This window comes from Lonchura striata, chromosome 1 (assembly GCF_046129695.1).
Source record: "Lonchura striata isolate bLonStr1 chromosome 1, bLonStr1.mat, whole genome shotgun sequence".
NCBI classification, from domain to species: domain Eukaryota; kingdom Metazoa; phylum Chordata; class Aves; order Passeriformes; family Estrildidae; genus Lonchura; species Lonchura striata.
The window spans coordinates 121,900,894-121,924,067 of NC_134603.1; the positions used below are offsets into that span (position 1 = coordinate 121,900,894).

At 35.5% G+C, this 23,174-nt stretch overlaps 1 protein-coding gene across 5 annotated transcripts in view; it reads left to right on the forward strand.

The window, feature by feature from the left end:
• The window catches only part of ANKRD28 (ankyrin repeat domain 28), a 119,638-nt gene that overhangs the window by 47,192 nt on the left and 49,272 nt on the right, over positions 1–23,174 (forward strand). For all 5 annotated transcript variants that reach the window (XR_002466102.3, XM_021538156.2, XM_021538155.3 and 2 more), the window contains exon 3: positions 20,237–20,315. Coding sequence is in view for 4 of the 5 variants with exons in the window: in XM_021538156.2 (XP_021393831.1) it covers positions 20,237–20,315 (79 nt within the window). In the remaining variant the exon portion in view is untranslated. The remainder of the gene's footprint in view (positions 1–20,236; positions 20,316–23,174) is intronic.

Consider the following 23,174-nt stretch of genomic DNA (forward strand, 5'->3'; position numbering starts at 1 on the left):
AAAAGTCCCAGTGTAAGGGAGCTCTCCTATTGTCTTGAAGAGCTTGAGTAGAACCCTATATAAAGAAATTTTCTGTCAAATCTGAAGCTCTATTTGATAATGTTGGACTTTTTATCCTCTTTCAGGAGTTTTGTATGTCCTTAAGGACGACTGTATGATGAATTATACCAAAAGACTTAAGATTCTTTTTAGCTATGAGAGCATTAGTTTTGTATGCTTCCCATGTCTACATCTATATGCTCTGGTCACATTGCCATTGTTATTTCTATAAGATCATTAGTGTTGTTACTTTGTATTCAGTCATGTGTTAAGTCAGGTTTAGCATTCATAGCTATAGAGTTTGTAAACAAAGTTAGGTTTACTATCTTTCTGCTTTTTTTTATTATGTATTACCAAAGCCTCCGTTGTATTTCAGTATGTATGTGGGAGTGGTTTGGTGTTGGGTTTTGTTCTTTCTCAAGTTTTGTCAAACACTTGCAAATAAATACGAAGATAGGAAGTCAAATGACATGCTTAAATAGGAAAGCTCATATATTTTTGCTGCTTTTGAAGAGAATTACTTCAGGCTGCCAGGTACTTATATTGTAGGAAAAATAGTCAAAATCTGGAGGTTTTTACATTTTATGTCTTAATTAGGTTTTTTTTTTAAATTTCTTTCTGTGGATACACCTTTAATAGAACATGTGTGCAGTAGGTGTTAGCATAGTAGCACCCAAGGTGTGGTTAGAGTTCGCACAGGACAAATATGCCATTTTTTCACAACCACCTTCTTCAGCATAGGGAGATGCTTATCACACATGACCACTGTTTATTATCATGGCAATCCTAGTCCTGCTACAGTATTTAATATTAGATTTACATTTATCCCTTAAATGCTGTTTGTTGGGACTAAATGAGCATGTAAATTTTCCCATTGTCTGGTAGACAATGAAGTAGACAGCCTAATACATTTTTCTGTGTGTCTATGTGCAGTTTATTCCATTCCTTGGGTTTTTGTTGAAGACACCCTTGGCTGGAGGCAATATATCTCTACATAAGTCTAAATCCAGAGTTGCTCCCTGAGTTGTGTTACAAATTGGTGTGGAAGGAGGGAAAAAGTGAAGAAAATGCAGTAGTTATTTATATTCCTAAAAAAGAGAAGGATCAGGATAAACTGTTTTGACAGTTTTTTGGGGATTGTATTAGACCAGTGTATACACTGGATTTTTTTCCACTTCGCTATCCAAATATTTCAGTACAGTTATTTGAATTCCAGAGTCACTCCCTCCAATGCCTCTGCAGTCATTTCCCCCTCTCAAGAGTAACTAATTATTTTGCAGTTTGTATTCTAATAGTTGAGATTCCTTCCTTCCTCCCTTCCCCTGTGCATGGGCTGGACTCTGTAACCGGAGACCCAGCACTGTTCTGTGAGTTAATTTTGCCCAAAAGTGAATTGAAGACAGGGCTGTTGTACATCTTTGTTATGACAGTGACATTCATCTAGGAACGTTTTTTATTATGAAATGTGGGTATTTTTTCCTTCTGTTTAATCTAGCTTAATTTACCTTCTTACTTTTACAAAGTCTTTCAGATTCTAAGTTGCTGTATGTGACTTTAAGATGATGTACAAATAGCAAATGGCCTTTTTTCAGGAAGAAGATTGTTCTCGGTTCATGCCACACCAGCCTCTTGAGTCACAGGCTCAGTTTAGATTTAGAAAGTATGTATTGTATTCTGTCTGCTCTTGTAATATTTTGTGAAGAAAGAACAAATTGAGTGTATCCCTAGCTGCATAAACTGGGGTTCAAAAAGGCTTACCCTCCCTGCAAGCTGTAAATGTTCAGCTCTTTATAGATAAAACTGATTTATAGGAGTTTTGTTCAAATAAATTGTTTGGAAGGTGTACTTTTCTGAGGCTCCAGTTAATGAAAAAATAAACCAGAGGGGGTGGGTTTGCTTCTCACTCACCTTTCCCCAAGAAAGCTTGAATAACTGTAGCTGCTTTTTTCAGGAATCAGGTGTAAATCACATGCATCACATATGTCAAATAGTACAGAGTTTTTGTTACAAGCATGGCTTTTACTATGCTGTTTGTTGTTTGTTTAAAAAATTATTATTTCTTGATACCATCTTGAGCTTTTGGGACTTGACAGAAAGGAAAATCTTGCATGATAATGGACACATTTAATATCTATTAGTTAACGGAGAGCCTCAACATTTCCTGCTCTTGCTGATTAGATTAGTGCGGCTGGTTTGACTTCTACTTCTCAGCAATTAGTTTTAGTTAACTGAATGATTTCAGCATTGCATTTATAAATTAATATTGGTTTGGACTTTTTTTTTTAAGATTTGGAGACCTGTTTTTGTTGTAAACTCTGCCATTTCTGTTTGTAATCAAAACTTGTATGATGTACATTTAGTTTAAAAGATCATGAAAATGGAACCTTTCATCTCAGCTATTAGTTAAGAATGTAATTCTCTCAAGGGAATACCAACTCAGTGTCAAAAATGATTTAAAGGTTGCAAATCTGACTACTGAAGCGATTGTTCAAAATCAGAAGAATTTTTCCTCCTCTTAGACCTATTAGGGCAGTATTTCTTGCCATGAAAATTGATACTTCAGGTAACCCAATATGCATTTTTTATAACCCTGTTGCACTTGATCTTAGCTGAGAGGACAAACATCTGATCCTCTCTGGAACTGGTGTCAGTGTGCCCCTTGCTCTTATACTAAAGCCAAACAAGGGTTTTTTTGGAGAATTCCCAAAACCACACAGATCTCTCACAATGCTCAAAAGTGTTCACTGTTGCTATATAAAATAGTAATTTTGACATATGTGACAAGTGACTTAAAAAGAAATACCTGGATCTTACTTTATATTTGCTTTGTGAGATTAAAATAGATTTAAACCATGAAATGTTCTAAAGCTGCTTTATATGTGAGTTGATGGTTTTTTTCCAACATAAAATGTAATAATGGGAAAGTTAAATTCCTCATACTGTACTATTACAGCCACTGTTACCCTGTAGTGATCAGGGTTCTCTGTATGGTTTCTATTCTGAATTATTTATCCAGCCTGGCTCCTAATTTAATGTCTTTTTTATGTAGTAAGTAACCACAAAGTAAAAATTCGCCTATGCTGCTATTTTAGGAAGAAGGGAAAACCAAAACAATACCATGGAACCAAATGAGCTTTTGTCTGTGCTCCCTAACCCACACCCATATTAGAGAGTAATGAAATGTTGCCCATAAATCTTAATTTTTTTTTGTGGGACTGACAAGGTGTATGATCCGGTAGCACCAAAGTGCTGGGTACAAACAGGATGGCTAAAGTTGTATCTGACTGGTGGTAGGGTGGATCCATGGATAGCTGTTCCAGTAGAGATGTGGGCTTCATTCCCAGTCCTGCCAAATGTGGGTTTGCATAACTTCTTCTTTGTGTTTTTTACATAGTAGGAGAATGCTGCTGGATATTGTTCTAGGGTAAGACACAACATCAGGTTATCCTACTCTGCAGGTCACTGTGTATATTGAAAGAGGAAGAAAGTTGACTTTTCAGTACAGTGACAAGTCTAGGACTCCTTATACAGCATCGAGTCTAGGTGCCAGGAGACTCAAATAAATATATTAGTAATTTAACAATGAATAATGAAAATTTCAGTGCAGTTTAAATAACAAGAAAGATTCTTTGAGATTACGGTTATGGTCAGAATAGCTCTAAAAGAGGTTAAATAGAAAAAATAGGTAATGGATATATGGTCACGTGGCTTTCATTTTTATACTGGTCTGAACTACTGAAGTAACAGGTGTTTCTATGTACACTTGCAGTGTAGAACAGGGAAGCCTGAATTACTTGGCTGCAGTATGGAACATTCTACAAGTTCTAATAAAGTTTGATGTTCTGATCATGCAAATGAATCCTGTGTCTATTTCACACATTAAAAGAATTTTTATATATGTTGTTCTATGGGAAATTGTCATTGGACTCTAATTCAGCAATTACACTGAAATATTTCTCAGTGTAAAGAATCTTACATGAGTAAATATCATGGACTTGCTTGAAAATGAATGAATGAGAAGCCATAATTTTTAATGAAGTAAAAATAACCATTAGGTATTTTCTTACCTTTGTGTTCATGATGTTTCTGTAGCCAATTATTTTACCAATTACTAATGTGGATTTTTTTTTTGTATTTGTTTGTTTCTTATAAAAAGTATGTAGACTATAAATGTAAATTCACTTTAGTTTGACTTATCTGTGCTTTTAGAAACTTTTCTGCAATAATTGATATGCACAGTGTTTGAGCTATGTCTTTTGTTATCAGTACCTTTGTAACTTAAAGTCACTGTTAGCATAAGAATTTGCTGGTTGGGACAACTGGAAGTAGTTCTCAAAGCAGGTTGATATGTGATGCTCTTTAAACAGTGGTGGCTGCTGTGCAGCCACATGTTTCTGTGCTTTTAGTGAGGGAAAAACTCAGAGATTCTGTTTTTCACAGGGAGTGGAAATAATTTTGAGAACAGGGGAGAAGACTTTGGCAGTTTTGCAGAGATTTATATGGGCCAGATAAAAGCAATGGGAAGACAGGCTTGTCCTAACAGTCCTTTTTTCCACCTCAGGAATGCTGACACTATTGATCTAGAAAAGGAGTTCATAGTGGATTGTGATTTGGTGCACTCAGAGTATGTTTGCAGGGAAGTAATTTTCTAGACCAGTTCAGCTGCAACACCTCTTGGTTCTAGAGAAAGCTTCTGGCAGTCACAGCAAAGCTACCCTCTGGTTTTTGTACCCAAACTGGTGAGAGTAAACAGTGGTTAAAAATGAGTGTAATGTAGCAAGAGCAGGAATTGTGAAGAGGTTTTAACTTTTCAAGTTGTGTTTCTGAAGAGGTAAGATTATGGGTTTACTAACCAGTCTATTTGTCCCAGACATGCCTCACACACAGTTGGTAACTATTTTGTCAGGTTCTTGCAGGCAAATCAGATGATTTACAGGAAGGACTTTTTCACTGGCAACTGGACTTGGCAATAAAAACTTGCAGTAAAGTATTTGTTACTGTGGAGCAGCATCTTACTGTATTCCTTGGCAGGACAGACATAATGTCTGGTTTGCTCATTTGAATGTGAGAGAGGAATTTAAAAGATGCCCAGAAAATTGTAAAATATTCTGAAGAGCACAATTTATTTATTTTTTTAGTTCCTTTTTTAATAGGTCAGGTTAAACACTTTTGGTTTCTTAGTTGTTGCCATTGCTTAAGAGTTTCAATCAGTTATGCATTTTTGTTCTCTAAAGTGTCAGCCACTGTTTTTTTTATTGGGTCTTTTGCTAGTCTCCAAATGCAGGCAAGCTTTTAATAAAGAGACACTGTAGTTATTGTAACTTGGACACTGTAGTTATTGTAACTTGAACCATGTTAGACTGACATTGTGAAAGTGTAGCTGCAGTAGTATTTTGGAGACGTGCACAGTTCAGACCTATTAAAATAAAACTTGAATTTTAGGCCTTCTTTCCAAAAATGTTGTAATATCTTGAGTATCTAATCATAGCAAAGAGGTATTTAGTGAAAATGGTAACTTTTGAGGTATTAATAAAGAGCATAGAAATATTTGCATGTTTTCTGCTATATTGAGAACGCTTTTTTTTCTTCAGAGATAGAATAAGGACAAATTTAGTTTCCTATTTTTGTAATGTGCTCTTTTATAGCTGGTGTGTACCTTACTATTTATATCTTCACATTGTAGCAATCAAATCTAGAGGAAAAATTGTTTTAAAACAGCTTGCTAATTTCCCATATTTATCTATTTTAAAATTTGTTCAACCTTGAAGTCCTTTCTTTCTCCACTAGAAATGCTTCTGCTTGTTTGAACATTCTTTGTAATAGGTTTTTATCTTCAATTTAGAGTATGGCAGATTTGGGGGATAAAATTAGAGGTATTTGTGAGTTTGAAAAACTTTTTAATATGATGAGAACATAGGATATGTTGTAACTTAGAGCTTGGTGCTAGTTATTTTAATTCAGTTTCATCCTTTGGATTTTCAAGCAGCATTTCCCCCTCAGTTTTCATGCAAATAAGAACTGTATATTGAAAGAAGACATACATGTGTATGCCTGTATGAAAATGCATGCAAGTTACATATAAAATGTGAGCTTATTTTGTTTTAGTCTTTTACCTCATGTTAACAACAGTAGGCATATAATGAAATGAAGGTGAGAACAGGCCTCTGAAATAACTGCAGGAGCTTGGAGAGGAAATAAAACATTCCTGTATAAACAAACACTAATAGAATTTCTGCAGTAAAATACACTGCTGAGAAACTCGGGGTAGCAGTTGCTGCCTGGCAGCCTCTGCCTGGAACCCAGCTTCAGGTGCTGCAGCAGAGGCCAAAAAATCTTTTATTGGTCAAGTGAGGGGCTGTGAGACTTCACAAAGCACAGGTGAACTCAGGGTGGACATAAATCAAAAAACAAGCTGTGTGTGCCTTCAGACCCTGCTACTGCTAATTTCTAATAGAAGAGTTTTTATTACCCATTTAAATAACAATAATTATACCTATCTCTTACTAAGAACTGATCTCTAATAAGAACTGAGAGCTTTTGTAATTAGATAGAGGCATTTAAAATTAAAATTTAAAATGGCTTTAATTTGGTATGTTTTCATTTTGTGCAAACTATATATAAATATATTTTTTGAATGTATGGGTGAGAAAACTATAGTGTATAACCTCAGAGACTGATGGTGGTTCTTATCTTCTCTGTTTGCCCACATACTTCTAATAAATACAGCTTTCTAATGGGAGCAAGGTGTTCTTTCGCCTTAAACCTGTGTTTGGATTTTTGTCCAATATGCATCTCAGCCTACTGTATTGCTTTCTGCTTCTAGATAGTCTCTGTACTAAACTTTCTAAAAGTGTTTTTACCACGAACAGTAACCCCCATTTCCTGTGTGACCAGCCTTATGAAATGATGAGTCATATAAGACTCTTGCTTTATAATGTGTTCAGTTAATTGAAGGTTCTTCACATCTGAAAAACTGCAAGAAGATTCTGTGAAGAATTCTCTGGTTTTGAGGGGAGTATTTGTGATCTCGAACAAACAGGAGCAGGTTGTGGCTGCTCAGAATATGCATCTATGTATCGGTTTTTAATGTGGAGCTGAAGTATCTTGCATGTAAGAAAGTCCAGCAATTGGTTTTTAGAAGGACATTTTGTGAATAGCACAGGCCAAAGTGTGTAGTGTTGTATTAGCAAGAGACAAAGCTTGTAAAACACCTTGTCAGTAAGCCTGATCAATTTTTAGTGAGGTGTTTTTAAAGGAGGAAATGGAGTGCAGCACTACAAAGTGGGAATGTCCAGGAGTTATTTTGGTAAAGAATTAAATACCTTCTTAAATACATGAATATTCATGTTTTATGTGTGAAGAGATAAGAAGAAACTTTGCCGCAGGAAATGTAGGGAAGCTCTTTTTATATAAAAGCTGATTCTACTTCTAAAGAATAGGGGGGTATTAAGTTGTTTGATCCATTGAGCTGAAGCCTGACTGAGTCCAGAAATGGGGAACTTAGGAGAAGAATTCTTCCAGGTGTAGTGGAAACTTGCTGCCAGTTGTATATTGTAAACAATATACACCAGCTGCTCAAAGATTATTTAAATTCTTCATACAAAAGTTATTTACTGTAACTTAACTTTGAAGTTGAGCATTTCCTGTTCATTAGTGTAGGATATTTTTCAAGCATGTAATCTCTAATGATTGATAAGATATCTTAGTTCCTCTGTAGTGTTTTAGAGTGAATCATGTTTTTCAGCCTCAATATAAAGTCTGTCCAAATGGTGTTGAGTTCCTCTTCTGATGTAGAAATAGATTCAAGATGTTTTAAATAAAAATCTGCATAATTAGGCATTTTCCTTCAGAATTGAAATGTTTGACAAGAGATATTTGCCAGTCCAGAGAGGATTAAGTTTTTGCTTCATGTCAATAGCACTGTCTTTAGCCTCTGCAAATGAGATTTTCAGCTGTGTCAAGTTATTACTCATATTAGAGTGGTACAAATAAACCTTCAGCAGAGTTACAGGATAATCTGACCAACATCAGCAGATTGGTACTCAGTACAGTGGTCTTATGGGCAGTAAGTCTTGAAAAGTTACCATTGCAAAGGGTAGAACTGAGTACATTGTGCTCACATGGCATACTGCTGCCGTCAGCAGGAAATGAGAATTATTCTTTAGAAACTTTAGTAGGAATTAATATTGGTGTGCTACTGAGGCAAACATCTCCTCCTCCTCCTCAGGCCTAGTAAGCTTGCTCAGTACTGTGCTAATGTGGATTTACTGCTTGTTAAACTGGGCAAACAAGCCTGGATGTCTTCATGGCAGTGGTTTACAGTATTGGCCAAACACTGAATTTCTTCTGCAGTAATTGGGAATTTGACAGACAGCTTTTGTTTCAGTCACTGTGATTTCTTTAACATTGAAAAATTCTCATTGGTGTAGAGAGCCATGAATAACTACTTCAAATTTAAAAGCTTGAAGAGTTTTTAAAGCTTCAAGGGTTTTGTGTTTGAGTCTCCTATATGATTCTTAGTGATTATGATTTTGTAGATCATGTCTAATTTGCCTTTTTACTTTTAGTGATTATTGCTTAAGATTGTAACCTTCAAAGCATAGTTGAAGTTCTGCATTTCTTGCTGTTTTTACAAAACAAGCTAGAAGAAAGGTCTTGAATAGTTTGAGCTTACTGGAGTTATTCCTGGCAGTTGCTGTGCCTGACATGCAGAGAATCGGTATTTTAGAACAGAACATCCCCACTGAAAGAGCAGAGAGAAGAAAAAAGTTTAACAGTCTTAATGTGCATTGGCTTCCAATGTAGATATAGTCCTTAAAGAGGGCATTTCTGGGAAAAGCAAGATGGGATTTGAATTTACTGATTATTTGTAGTCATTTTTTGGATGAAAACCTTTATGCATATGTAACATGCCTTTGAACAAGACAATTTTCTTCACTTTGCAAGTTGTTGAAGCTATCTTAACTGTAGGATATCCAATCAGTAATTTCATTGTCAAGTTTGGCCCTTGTACACAAGCTCTGTGTGATGTAGATGCATCTTTTAAGGTCCTTACATTTTCTTTAATAAAGGATGGATATACATCAACAACAGTGAAAATAAAGTGTTTCTCATTTGTTTGCTACACGATGTAGGGAGGGCTGTCCCATAAATACCCAAGGAGGAAGACTCTTGTCTATTGTCAGTAGGAGCTGAAAAGGTTCATAGTGGTGTCAGGTATCAGGACAAAGGAACTGGAAGGTCATTGCAATGAGTTCTTACTGAAGAGTATGCTCTAAAATTTCAGATACAATGTCTTGATTATTAAGTTTGAGGGGTCTGGGATATCAGGCTGTACCATTCTGTTTCCAAAACCAGTGGAATTCTGTTCTCTTTCCAATCTTTTGAAGTCCTACATTATTATTATCATCCTTCCTGATAATTAATTTAATTTCTGTTTGAATTTGTGTTAAATACTAGTTATATACATATAGATATACATGTGTGTGTGTAATTATGGTAACTTATAAATAAATTACATGATGCTGACTTGCTGTCTCAAAGGAGTACACATATCTTGCCTTAGTTATTGCAGGCTTTTCCTATAATGACAGTTATCTTCTAAGGTTTTCCCATGTCCACTTAGCCTAAGAAATACTGAACATTATATACTTTGATCCTAAGGTAACCAGCAGGTTTAGATGAGTTCTTATCCTCACTGTTAGAGGCTTTGTGTTGGGTTTCTTTTGTGATCAGTGTAGGGACTTCTCATTTTCCATTACTGGGTGGAATTTTTTTTTACTCTATTTTACTTGTGTTTTTCAGAATAGATGTGTGCTGCAGGATTTTTCTTGCCTAACAATTAGCCTTTGAATTAGCATAGATTGTGTTGTATGCTGTTTGGAGTTCAGAGTGGTGCAAAGGTCTCTTAAAAGGAGGGCTTTGCATATTCCAACTAGATGACCTTACTTCATGAAGCTTAACACACACCAGGAAAATGTTTTGGCTTGCTCCAAGAAGAGATGCTAACATTAAACATACACCTGAAAGGCAGATCTTTTCCTGTCAGCAAGACAATGCAGTTAGTGGGACAAATACCTGCTTTACATTGGTGGTTGTCATTTGAGCACTTGCCTTGCAATGACAAGGACAGAAACCCCAGCTTTTCTGAACAAAAGTGTCAGTGGCCTGAATGTAATGTGCTGGATTTAAACTGTAGTGGAGATGTGCATACCTTACCTAGTGTGGTGTGTGATCTTTCACTGGAGCATAAACAGAGCCTGTATTGTACTGATTTCACTCTTGGCATATTTTCTTATTTGTGTCCTCAGACGTTACAGATGATGACACTCTAAGATGAGGCAGTGCTCCTGTTCCAGCCCATTCTGTGAGCACAGGCTGGGTTACATAACGTGCTCCACAGCACTGTACTCTCATTATGGCAAATCCATTGTTTTCTCATATTGCCTTTTTTTTTTTTTTTTTAGAAATAGTTTCAGAATTACTTATCATTTTTTTCTTACCAGCAACTCCATTCTGTTTAAAAGCTGGGGTTTTCTTTTGCCATACCTACCAGCTAATATAACTGGCATTTGGGAAGGATAAAGCCAAGGGCAAGTATTTTCAATGATATATTGGTTTGGGGGGGGGGGGGGGTTTGTGGCTTTTTTGTTTTGTTTTGTTGGTTTTTTTTGTTGTTGTTGTGTTTTTTGGGGTTTTTTGGGTGGTTGTTGTTGTTGGGATTTTGTGTGTTTTGTTTTTTTTTTTTTTTTTAGTATAGCAGAGTTCTGAATTCTGTAGAGGTTAATGGATAAGTATTTTTAAATTTTAGTGAATTTTTTTTGCTCTCTCCCCCCACAGAGATCTAGCATGATAACAAATTGTCTTGGCCCTAAAAGTTGGGGGTTTTTTAATTCCCAAGTTGAAGGAAGGAAAGTACATCCAAAATACCTCAGCTGCACTGTGAGATCAAGTTGCTCTTAACAGGGGGCAGAAAATAGCTCTTTATTCATTCTATGTATTGGGCAAGAATTCCGTAACCTTCCGTAACTTGATAAATGGGACCAGTTCTTGATGTTGGAACCTTTCTGTGAAAGGGAGCAGCAGCCTGCAAAGCCTGCTTAGTCATTTACGTCCTTATCCAATATCTAAATGATTGCTTGAGTTTGCTCACAAGAAATCCTGGCCTTTCTAATTCAGCCATTATGTTGTGTAAAAATATTGTTGTGTCTACAGAGCATGTAAAAATGTAGAAGCATGTAAAAACCTGGGTTTAGCTTTTCTTACAAGCCATGCTTTTTCTGTACACAAGTTTTAAAACCTGACCAGAATTATGATAGCAATATTACAAAACCTGCATGGAACATCAAGGTTAAAGGATGTGAGAAGATGAGTATTTCCAAAAACAGCTGGACTCAGTACTTTCAAGAAAGAATAATTGAAGATAAATTGTTTTGAACTGAATTACTTGGAAGTAGAAAAATGCAGAGATGTTCAGTTGTTTCAAAATTTGCTTCTTGAAATACTTGACAGCAAGTCAAAAAGTCTTCTTGCTGTGGACCTCTTTAGTTGAGACAAATAACGATGCAATGTCTCAAGCACTTCTGGGCTCAAATGTGAACGAGGTGTGCTCAAGTACTGAATCTCACTTTTTAAACATCTTAACCACATCAAAATAACTTGTTGGGGTTTTTTTACTGCACATATTTAAGAGAGAATTTTTTACTCTCATGTTCTGAATGAGACATTAGCTGGTTGTAAGATCCAGCAATCATAATCTTAGATGAAGTTTGAAGCCTAATAGCTGTTCCTTGCTCTAAGTGTGACTCACTTTCTTTTGTGTGTCTTTCTTTAGGGGCCACTCTTATAAGATAAACAGGGCTTCAAACAATTACACCTGAATGATGCTTTGTACCCAGTTTTTGTCATGTAAGACAGCATTTGAAGTTAATGAAAGATACCTGCAATGGTGTTATTTAATAACATGAATTATTCTCAACTTTGGGTTCCTTTTTTACCAGTCTTTTTTGGTAGTGTAGTATCAACGTACATTTAAAATCTCACTTCACTGAGTTTCTATGGACATTGAAGTTTGGGATTCAATAAAAGTTAAGCCAGCAAATTTTTCCTGTCCTCTTCCTGTCGAGTTCTTCTGCTCTGTGCCAAAGTCAAAGACAAGATTGTCTTTTAGACAAGTGTAGTTTGGCATCCGATGTTTGCTCACGTGACTTGAACTCTCAATATTTATCGTACAATTTTTATAAAAGGTATTTTCCAGTGTTATTTTAAAATACTTAAAATATGCAAATGGAATATCTTACTTGTTTCTAGAAATGAAATTTTAAAAAGAAGTGGTTGAATGTAAGTGAATGTTCCAATACAATATGTCACTATTATATATATTCATATATATACATAAAATGTTTGCATTTCTGTGCAAACTTAATTTTAAGATTAATCCCATCAGATTGCTTTTTGTGTCCAGGCACTTTAGAAATTAACCAAATCTTCAATGTGCTTTTTGTTTATAAATTTTCATCTTGTGTATGAATTGTTTGCAGTGTGGTTCAGTAAGGATAGAGATTTTTATCAGTTTTAGGTTTATTATTTGACTAAAATTATTAGCTGAATTGGAAGTAAATTATTTTCCATGGATTTTAGTGCTGTTCTGTGAACTTGAGCCTAAATTCAGTCACAAAAATTCCATTTTAAAAATGCCAAGAGGCATCATGCTAAACAAGGATGCTTTTGAAACTGCCAAGTATGTCTGTACAGCAAAGCCATGCAATTTAAATTCTTTCCTGCCTCCTTCTTAGTTGGGATTCTTATTTGTGTGCATGCAATGTAGAATGGTGTACAAACAGATAATGTCATTCTGCTCTTCTCTAGATAAAGGTAAAACTCAAATGTTTGACTTTTTTAGGTAAAACTTTTAAATATTTCCCAGGAATATTTAAATGTCAGGAAAGAAACTTGCCTGGATGTCACACTACGACACAACTCACACATTTATGTTAGATGTAAAAGAGGGAAAGAGAGGAAGTTTATTTCTGACTTAGTAATATATAGAATTCTAAAAGTGACAGTGGATTGGAGGAAGGAATTGCTACCTCTCCAACCACACTGGTCAAACCAACAGTCTATCAATTCTCTCACAAAGAAGAATGCAAAACAATCATTATTTACATGACAGTGCATGAGAAACTCTAGTAGAAATATGTAGAAGGCATAGAAAACCTTTAGAAGAACTTTAAAACTATCAAAAGAACAGGGCAACATTTGGAATGTTCCAAGAGTCTGAAAAGGAAAGGAACAGTTTTTTGGTTGTGAAATGCATTATAGTTGGTCAGATGGACATTGTTTTTATAGACTCTAAAATTCTAATTTGGCATAAGTGATACTTTTTTTCCCCCCCTTAGGCTTTCAACATGACATATAACCTATTGTCCAGGAGAAGGAGGTTTCCAGACCAAGGTTCACTGTGTTGCTGTAATTCATTCATTTCTCATGGTGGAAATGTGACTATATCTTGATAGTTTTTATAGGCAAATTTCTTAGCCAATTATGGCTGCCATAAGTAGTGAATCAGAATAGATCAGACTTTTTCATTGCTGTAGTTTAATGTCACTCTGCATGAGTTTCCCCTATTTTGCTCATCCCATTCACCCAAACTCAAAGTAAACTTCTGTCTTGTTTCTGAAATATGCCCATATGCAAAATCTGATCATCTGCTGTTGCTGAGGGATTTTGATATTTGGCAAATCAGATTTTGGAGAGGAAAGTTATTGTCTCCTTTGCAATTATATAGCTAGTAGTTATTTCTTCTAACATGCTACAAGTGTGGTGCTTCATGGTCGTTTTGTGGGTCAGTGTAGATCTACTCAAAATTATCTTATAATGGGATTTTATTTTTTATTATTGTTCCTTGTGACAATTTAGAAAACTATGAGCCTGTGCTCTTGAGGAACTCAGGTGTTCAGAATTATTTATGTTCAGGTAAACTCTTGGTTTGTCATAAAATAGTGCTCTGGTGACATTTTTCCAGGCTACTTTGTAGTTCTCATCTGACCTATTGTTTATTTTTTATTGTAACCTACAGCTGCTATCCAGTTTTTTTAAGGCCTCCACAAACTCACAGTGCCACAAATGGTAGTCATGAGTAAAAGATTTTGTGCTTTATTCCCTGTTGTGCCAGTTTTTATTGTTGTTGTTTTTACTAATATAATTTTCATTATTGTCAGCTAGAAACAAGTAAAGAGCATGCTCTATTAAACTGGTACTGAAGATCCTAACTAGAAACAAGTGGTTTTGGCAGATTATGGTTTATGTGACCCTTTTTGCTGAAACCACTTCTTTTTTCCTACAAGATAAGGTCTCTTTCATCAATGGTCACTCTGTCTTAATGAGCACAAGAGGGCAAAAATTCCTCTTCTTTTTTTTTTTTTTTTTTTTTTTCTTTTTTTTTTTTTTTTTTTTTTTTTTTTTTGTGATTGCTTGGAGTTATAGATTAGTTCTGCCCTCCTAACAGATGGCATGAAGAGGACAGGTCCTGAAATTTAGGGACTAGTGATAAGGACTGACTACCTAAGGTCAGTACTTAAGGTGAAAGTTTAATACCGGGCTTTCAAAAATGTTTCTTGCAAATGGACTACAGGTGTTCATACAAATAGGAGTATGACAATTAGTTCAAAAAAATAATGTAGTCAGTATGCCAAATCTAATAATTTCAACTAAAATGTACCCATGGTCTGGCTTCAAAAGATACTTTGTGGTTAGCCATGTAATATGTATTGGTTTTATGGTTGCTGTCATGCTTTCTTCATATTTTAAGCATGCAGGAGACCATTAGTGTTACATTAGCTTGCTCTCTATATTGGATATGGATCTTAATTTTGAAATATGGGTAGAAAATAGGAGTCAACTTCCAAAATTATGTGAAACAAAATTAGTTAGAAATTGGTTGATTTTTGGCAATGCAAAGTTCTGAGAATTGACTTAAAAATACAATAAAAAATCCAAAGAAATAGCAGATGAGTTACAGTTAAGGTTGGGTAGGGATACAGTATTAATTTCTCACATATTTACAAGTCTTGAAAGTCTAGTACCTAATCTTTTTCTTCTAGTTTCAATTCACTAATTTTCAAATGCTAGCTATGTGTTTCTAAGGCACAGTTGTGATTGAACATACTTCTGAAGAGTTAGTCCTCATTTCTGGAATCAAGTACCTAAAGTAAACTTCTAGAAGTTTAAAGTTGGAATGTAAAGGCCAAATATTTATGTGTGTTTTTTTTGTTGTTGTTGTTTGTTTTTGTTTTGTTTGTTTGGTTGGTTTTTTTTGTGGGGTTTTTTTGTGGGGATTTTTGGGTTTTGTTTTGTTCAATATAGGAACAAAAAATTAGTTAGAGTAGACAGTTATTCCACCTGAGGAAATGATTATTCTAAAAACTGTAGCAAAATTTGTTGTTGTAATGATTCCCAAGGGTAGCACTGGGACTTGACACTGTGATACTGGGCACTCCCAAATAATTGTAAATACTTTGTAATAATTTCTTAGACATTTTCTGTGAACTCAGGAATTATACATCACCCTGGTTGAAAAGTCCTGTCTCTCTAAACTAACTGAAAAATACATTAAGAGTTACATTTAAACTCGGTTTCACTTAAAAAGAATGTTTGTTAAAGCTACTGCAGGATATGTTGGAATTGAAACTCGTTCAAGATTTGTGATTGTGTATTTAGGGTTGATTTTAACCAGGAACAGATGGCACTAGAAGCAGACAGATGACAAGTCATACAGCACAAAACACCTATTAAAAGATATTTTGTAACCATGATCATGAAATAATGAGAGTATATTAAAGTGTTCTTGCAGAATTTCATTTTGAAGAGCAGATAGCTAAAGAGGAGTTTTTATGAAGGGGGAAGTTGCATTCAGGCTATTTCAAAAAATGCTTCAATTCAAAGATTCCAGATCAGTAGATGTTGAACTATTTGAAGGGCAAATTGAAGTTATATTCTAATGTGCTCTTGGGGGTTATTACTGGTTATGGCACTCTTGCTGTATGTGCAAGGGATAAGAGATTTGCCTTTAAGGCATGTAGCTCCTTAAATCTCACTGTAGTTGTATGTGGTTAGTCTAAATCAATTACTGAGATAGAATGCAAACCAGGAATAAATTGTTTTTTCTCAAAGGACACTTACTCAAAGGATACATTAAAAAGAGGTAGGTTTAAAATCTGCATCTTTAAATTAGCATAGATTTGTCCATTGTAGAAGTTTTGATCTATGAAAGAAGCAATGAAACAATTAAAGCTTCTGGTTTAGGCCAGAAGAAACAAAGGTGGTGTTACCGTTGTTGTAGGTTAGAGTTTATGAAGAAGCTCAGTGCCACTATCAATGTCAATTTATTCCAGATTTGGTTTTGGCAGGGTCAAAAGGCCTTCTCCTATGCATTTCTCATATTGCCGTTTTATGCAAACTTCTGCGTAGATGAAATGCTTGGGAAACTTGATAAATGGAATTACCGGGAATGGCAGGATTATATATTTTTCACATAATGCAACTCAAAGGCACATATAGATAGGATGCTGGGGCTTTTGTGACGCAGAAGTATAATTCTGAAAACTGATTCCTTAAGATCTGAGCCCTCTAATTGCTTTTTAGTTTAACGACAGTACTGACCAATATCTGGAATTAAACTTGAGAGTTTCTTATTGGGAATATAAATGCCTTCGTTGTTTCCACAGGAAGTGAGTTTTAAAAAGTTGAAAGTTCTCTTTCAACTGTGTAAAACCTGCTTAATACAATCAGTGTGATCTGTGTCCTTACTACCATTACAACTGATTTAGAGTTGTAATAGTCCCATTTACTTTGCAGAGTTTTGAACTGGAAAATGAAGGTGCCACAGCACTTGCTTTTCTGTGTTACAAATTCTGCTGCAACACTGCAATACTTGGAATTAAATAGTACTAACAGTGTTAGATTTTGCATTCTATAGAACAGTGACTATTATGTACAAAATCCCTTCTCTAGTGAAATTTTTCTTTTAGTGTCATTTGAATTTATGAAATTAAAGGAAGAATATTAGGGCCAGTATTTATATTAGTATGACAATATCAGTATTGCAAGGTGTCGGCTTCCAAAGTTCCTTGTTAAAGCTGAAAGCTTTCTTTGTGTTATTTAAAGTAGTGCTTTATATGCAATAATTTGTATTTCCAGGTGAAATTTGTTCATCAAATGGTTACTTTTAAAATAAAAAATCATTGATCTGTTCAGCATTACTTTAGTACTATTTAAAATAAAGAATTCTCTTTAATTTTATTCAGATTTAATTTATTAAAATTTATTATTTAAATGTAAGTCTTCAGATGGAGCAAACTGAGAATTTTCCTTTAGTGGAAGTAAAAACTTCATGATGAGACGTTGCTGAATGCAGCATTTCTTCTTTTTTTAACAGATTCTGAAAATCAGGTTTTTAAATACTAAACAAAAAACGTTTTGCACAGAGATGTTTTGGGACTTTTTTTAATGCTTGGAAGCATCAAAAAAAAAAAAAAAAAAGCCAGCTGTGAAACTAGAGGGGAATGAAAGACCAGGGCTTCTGTCAGAACACCCTCAGCATGTGGAATATTTGTGGTCAGTAGATACCCTGGGGCTTGGGATTGTTGAAATTCCAATCTCTGGAGCTGACCCAGAATGTGACAAGCCCAGAGTGTCCCAGCAGTGCTGCCCTGATGCTGCAGGGAGCAGGGACATGTCCAACCTCCTGCCTGGGTGTGCTCCCTGCTGCAGAACTGGGAGCTGGGCTTTGACTGTTCTCAGTCTTGTCAGCTTAAGAGCAGCAAAACTGAAATATTTGCACGGCTGGAAACACAGCTTGGAAACAGGAGGGGTGAAGTGGAAATGTTGCCGGTGTTTAAGCTGTGTTTGTATCTTGCTGGTTTCAGGATGGGTTTTCATTACTAGAGGTTGGAATTTTTTGGGAAGTATGTCTGAAATTCATCAGAAGTATGGACCATGGATGTTTCAGGAAAATGTATTTGTGGTTTGGTGATCTAGATAAACACCACCATTCTGTTCACCGTTTCATTGGAAGATTTCTGGTTCATTGGTTACTGGTATGACTTCTGTCTCTGACATGTTAAAAAAACCACAAAAGAAAACAAAGTCACCAACACAAGCGTGATGAACATTTTTATAATAATGACTTTTGCCTGTTGAGTGGGGAATGCCATTTTTCTCATGTTCCTGTGTAAATGTTGTATCTACAGAAGAATGTGCTCATCTTATTTTCTCTAACTCTATGATGAATTTGCAGGCAGTATACTCTGATACTTATTCTTATGTGTTCCCTAATCTCTAGTTTATAGGTTTTTTAACATTATCAAAAAGGCTTCAATGCTAGCTACCTAGAGGAGCTCTGTTTTCCATACTGGAGGAATAAAAAGAGATTTTAATTGCTGGGTGGTCTTTACTGTCTTTCAGCTGGGGAAGCAAGTTTAATATTTATATTGCTTTTTTTTTTTTTTTTTCCTTTGTTCTTCTGGTATTTTTCCTTTCCTTTTTTCTTGTTTGTTTTTGGTTTTGTGGGGACTTTTTTTTTTTTTTTTTTGGTGTGTTTCTGTTTGTTGTCTTTGGTACGTTTTTTTTAGGGATGATACTTGGTTTTTCTCCTTTTATTTAAAGGTATTTTTTTTCCAAGATAACAAGTCCTTAGTGCCAGAGGCTTGTCTTTTTTTATACTAGATGTGTAAGCTGCATTTGAGACATCCTGGCAAGAAATTGGTGAGGTACTATGTGGTGTTAGTGATAAGTGTAGCATTGATTCCTTAGGGTGCATCAGTGTCAGGTTTGCATTGCTCAATTTGGAATTTCTTGCATGCAATTCAGATGTTTTGTTAGGAAACATTGCTAATGTGGTGAACTGTGTAGCTTTAACTTTTTCTGAGCAGGGACTAGGCAGGGAGTGGGTTGTTTGGGGCAAGGGGTTGTGTGTGTGGTGGTGTGTTTTTAGAGGGGGTGGTTTGAATGCTCTGAATTCTGAAGTTGTCTTTTATGTTTCAGAAGGACTTCTTGGGTCTGAGCTCCAGTTTTGCTCTAAGGTCTTTCCTGCCATGAACTCTAATTTTATTCTTACATGATGCTAGCTGTCAAGTCAGGATTCACTAAATAAGGTTATTCTAGCAAGGGAGAAGATTGCTTTTCACAGTAAAATGTCAATAAAAAATGTGTGCTAATTTTATGATAGTCGTGGCACAACAGTTGACTTAATAGAAATGTCTTGCCACTTAAAATTTCTTGCTGCATATAGTCTTGATCCCTCACCCCGGTGTATTTGAAACTCTACTGAAAGGATCTAAGCAGAGCTTAGGCCAGAACCAGGATATACTGTTTATCTGTCTCTTTTCTGATTTCTCACCACCCTTCCCTCAGAGAGCAAACTGGTTGGTTCTTGTTCATTTTTATCACTCACTGTGATGTGATCTTATTTTTCTGATTGATCTATAAACTGGTGCAGGGAAATTGGCACTGACCCAGAAAGAGTTACATGTTATTTTGTGTTAATCTTTAAAAAGAGTAACGTTGTTGATATATTGTTCATGAATAAATAAGATCGCTTACTGGTGCCTTCAGAAGGCAGCTTGAAATAATTAAAAGTACTGGGTGTGACTTGCAGATTGTGTTTTTTGGAAAATAAATTTCTCCTCTGTCTTCTCTTTATTTACTTAAAGTAATTGAAACAGTTGAAATTAGATTCCACTATTTTTGCCCTTAAACACTCTAACTTCTTTTCTATTTTCTATTCATATAATAACTTCTGAGGTTGCTTTAAATTTAACAAAGAAAATGTTTCTCACTAATTGTTGCATATGACAATACCATGCTGGTTTTAACTGTGTAGAACAGACCTGAGTTCTTGTCTCAGGAGACAAGTAAATGGGGATTTGTAACTGGTGGGTTAATCTAAAGATGTGATGAGCATCCTGTGTATGTCAGGAAAACAGTGGTTGACTATGTAGGTGTTAAGAGCTCCTGAGGGAGAAGCATGCTTGTCTTAGTAAATCCAACTGATGTCTTTAGAGTAATTATAGGTTTTTTATATATATAATGTACAATATTTGAAATATTAACTTTTATGCAGTGTTTTTTATAACATACAAAATGCTAAACCATACTCTTTTATTTTAAATGAAACCTTTTTTCCCCCCTCTTACCACAGGATAATGAGAAAAGGACCCCTTTACATGCTGCTGCCTATCTGGGAGATGCAGAAATTATTGAGCTACTTATTTTATCTGGTATGTTCTGTTCCTGCTAATGGAAAACAAATAACTCTATGCACATCCAAGGAAGTATTTATGTACATCTTAGTTTGTGTAGCTTTTATTGAGATATTTAATGTACTAGAGATTAAAGATGCTTGTACTGAAATTTTAGTTTCCAGACTTATTAGTGTTACGATACTGTGTGTTTCTGTAGTTCTGCTCTAAAATATTTCTTTGTAGAAAGCTTTCTCAGTTTTAGCTATTTTTATTTGTAGCTTGATCAGCTTTTAATAGTTCAACACTAGTTTAAAGAAGTATAGTGTATATGGTACAGGTAGGTGTTAGCAGCATTGCTTTAATTCTGAAATGCCCTTCAGAAAAGCAATTACATTTGAACATAAAGATGCCATCCAGAGTTGGTTGTATTATATGAAGTATCTTTGCCTGTTGGCTTGAATGCACGGAATATAATTAGAACCAGCTGAAAATGCTAAAACTTTTTTTTCCCTATTTATTTGTACTAATAAAAATTTCAAGTTCTGTAAAACAGTATACTTTGGGTTGTGGGTTTAGTTGTGGGGTTTTTTTGTTGTTGTTTTATTTTGTGGGTTTTTTTTAAGGGTAGAAAACCAAGAAACTAAACCAAAAACCTGAAGAACATCATAACTGAAGGACTGAATTGACTGTCTTTGATCTTGGAGAGACCTACCCATCAAGTAGCTTGAGGCTGAATTCATAATATAGAGCTTCAAGCTTACATAGAAAGATGAAAACTTGTAGCAGTCCCACAGAACTACTTTAATCTTTAGTCTGCTTAATTGCATGCCTTACCTGGGCAAAGCTGGTTACTTCCACCACCACCACCCCCCATCAAGCTCTTCTAACAAATTCTGCTTTAAGGAAATACTACTTTTAGGATTATAGGAGTTGCTTCCAGACCTTCAACTAAATTTGCTAGGTGTAATTTAATTTGTTATAATTTTAGCATGATGTAGTATTTTAATTATATATATTACTTGTACTCTCTCTATATAAGTATATATCTACATAAAATAAATATACATGATGTGATATTAATTAATATATCTATTGTATGGACATACTCTATAGTGATATTTTGTCCAGCAAAATTGACTTCTGAAAAGGGTCAATGTTGGAAAATTTTAAAAGGTGCTGTTTTTCCCTGTCAAGAAGAAAGGCTAGTTCTGGTGGCTCTTGAAAATATATAGTGACCCTCTGCATCAACTAACAATGTTACAAACTTTGCAAAGGTGTCGTCAGCTACTTCTGAGAGGGAATCTTCTGTCAGGTTTAGATGAACATAGTCCATTTACCAGATCTGTGATAGAAAAAAATACCCCTTTCTTGGGCAAAGGGCTTATGGAAGGAGATGAAGTCTAGTTCAGATGGGAGCGAAACAAGATCCTGAATGGGGAGAGGCAGTAGGAGAAGAAATATTAGTCCTGCTATTGGGGCAAATAGCCTGGCGTTAAGTATAAAGAAAAATGAAGATCAAAGAAGGGAGGTAAGAATCAGGACTGTACAAGTAGTCCAGGCTGAGCAGTTGCATGGAGGACAGGTTGTAGGTGCTGCACTGTCTGCTGATTGTCCAGGGAGGGTGTGAGGCACTGATATGTCCCAGATAACATTTATTTAATGAAAATCAAAATTTGCTTACAACAAAACAATGCATTGGATAGTTGCAAATCAAAAGCTTTGAAAGCTGTGACGGTGTCAGTCCAATCTTGCTGTGCTCATGTGCTGTGCTGTGGACTGCAGTACCATGTTGTGCCTTGCTGGAGGGGCACAGCCTCCTGAAAGTCCCAGGGAGAGGCTGCACTGGGAGTGAACCAGGGTGCTGCAGTGAGGGGTGCACAGGTAGGTGTGAGTTGTTGGCACGTTTGTGAGTGAAGAAGGGCATCAGTTACAGGGTTGAAGTGATGCCTGAGTGTTCAGGCTGTTCAGTTTGTAAGGCTGTGCTGTACTTGGGCACAAATCTGTGTATTACCTGCCTGCAAGCAGTAGTTTTAGGCGAGCCTCTTAAATCTTTAAAAAGTATTCACCAATTTAGCTTTCCTCATTTCTGAATGCTGGATTTGAAATCTGTGGTTGGTGAAGTATGACCACTTAGCTGTATCAGAAGTGCTGAGCCAGCTGCTTCTCAGAGAAATCAGGTTTAAATGTCTCAAAATGCACAAGCTATGATTTATCTTTTAGCTCTCTTAATTGAAAGGTGGGGAACAGAGGTTAAGTGTATTTATCCTCTCCATTTCATAAAGATAAGGAAAATGCATCTGTTGTGTTTCAGCTAGAAATCAATTCTCTCCTTTGAAATAATGTATAATATTACATTTTGTTGTAATAGATGAGCATTAGGGAGCAAATAAAGAACATCTGCTACCACAGCAAGGCTTGAAAACTTTGTTGCATTGCAAGATCTCTTTTTTAAATTGAGGAGAGTGGTTCGTTGAATAAACAACATTTCTGAGCAGCCATCTCCTCTGCACAGTAAATTTGCATTAAAAAATTGGATTATGTGACTTTAATTGATCTATTGTAACATACCCACACAAGGGATTGAATGAAGTGTGTAGACTACTTTCATCCTAACATTTCTCACCATGTCAAAGCTTGTCTTTGCAACTTTTAATGTCCTCTAACATAGCTTTGCTGTAATGTTACTAGGAACCACTTTACAGTTTTCCTGCCGCGCAAACTATTCTACAAAGACAGTTTGCTTTGATTATTTTTATTCTTTCTTCAAACTAGATCTCAAAATTACTGAAGTCACTATTAATCTTCCCACTCTTTGGTGGCTCATACTTGATTATTGCTTATTATTCTCTATTCTTAAAGTGTTATTACAGACTACTTACACATAGGTTTTTAAAA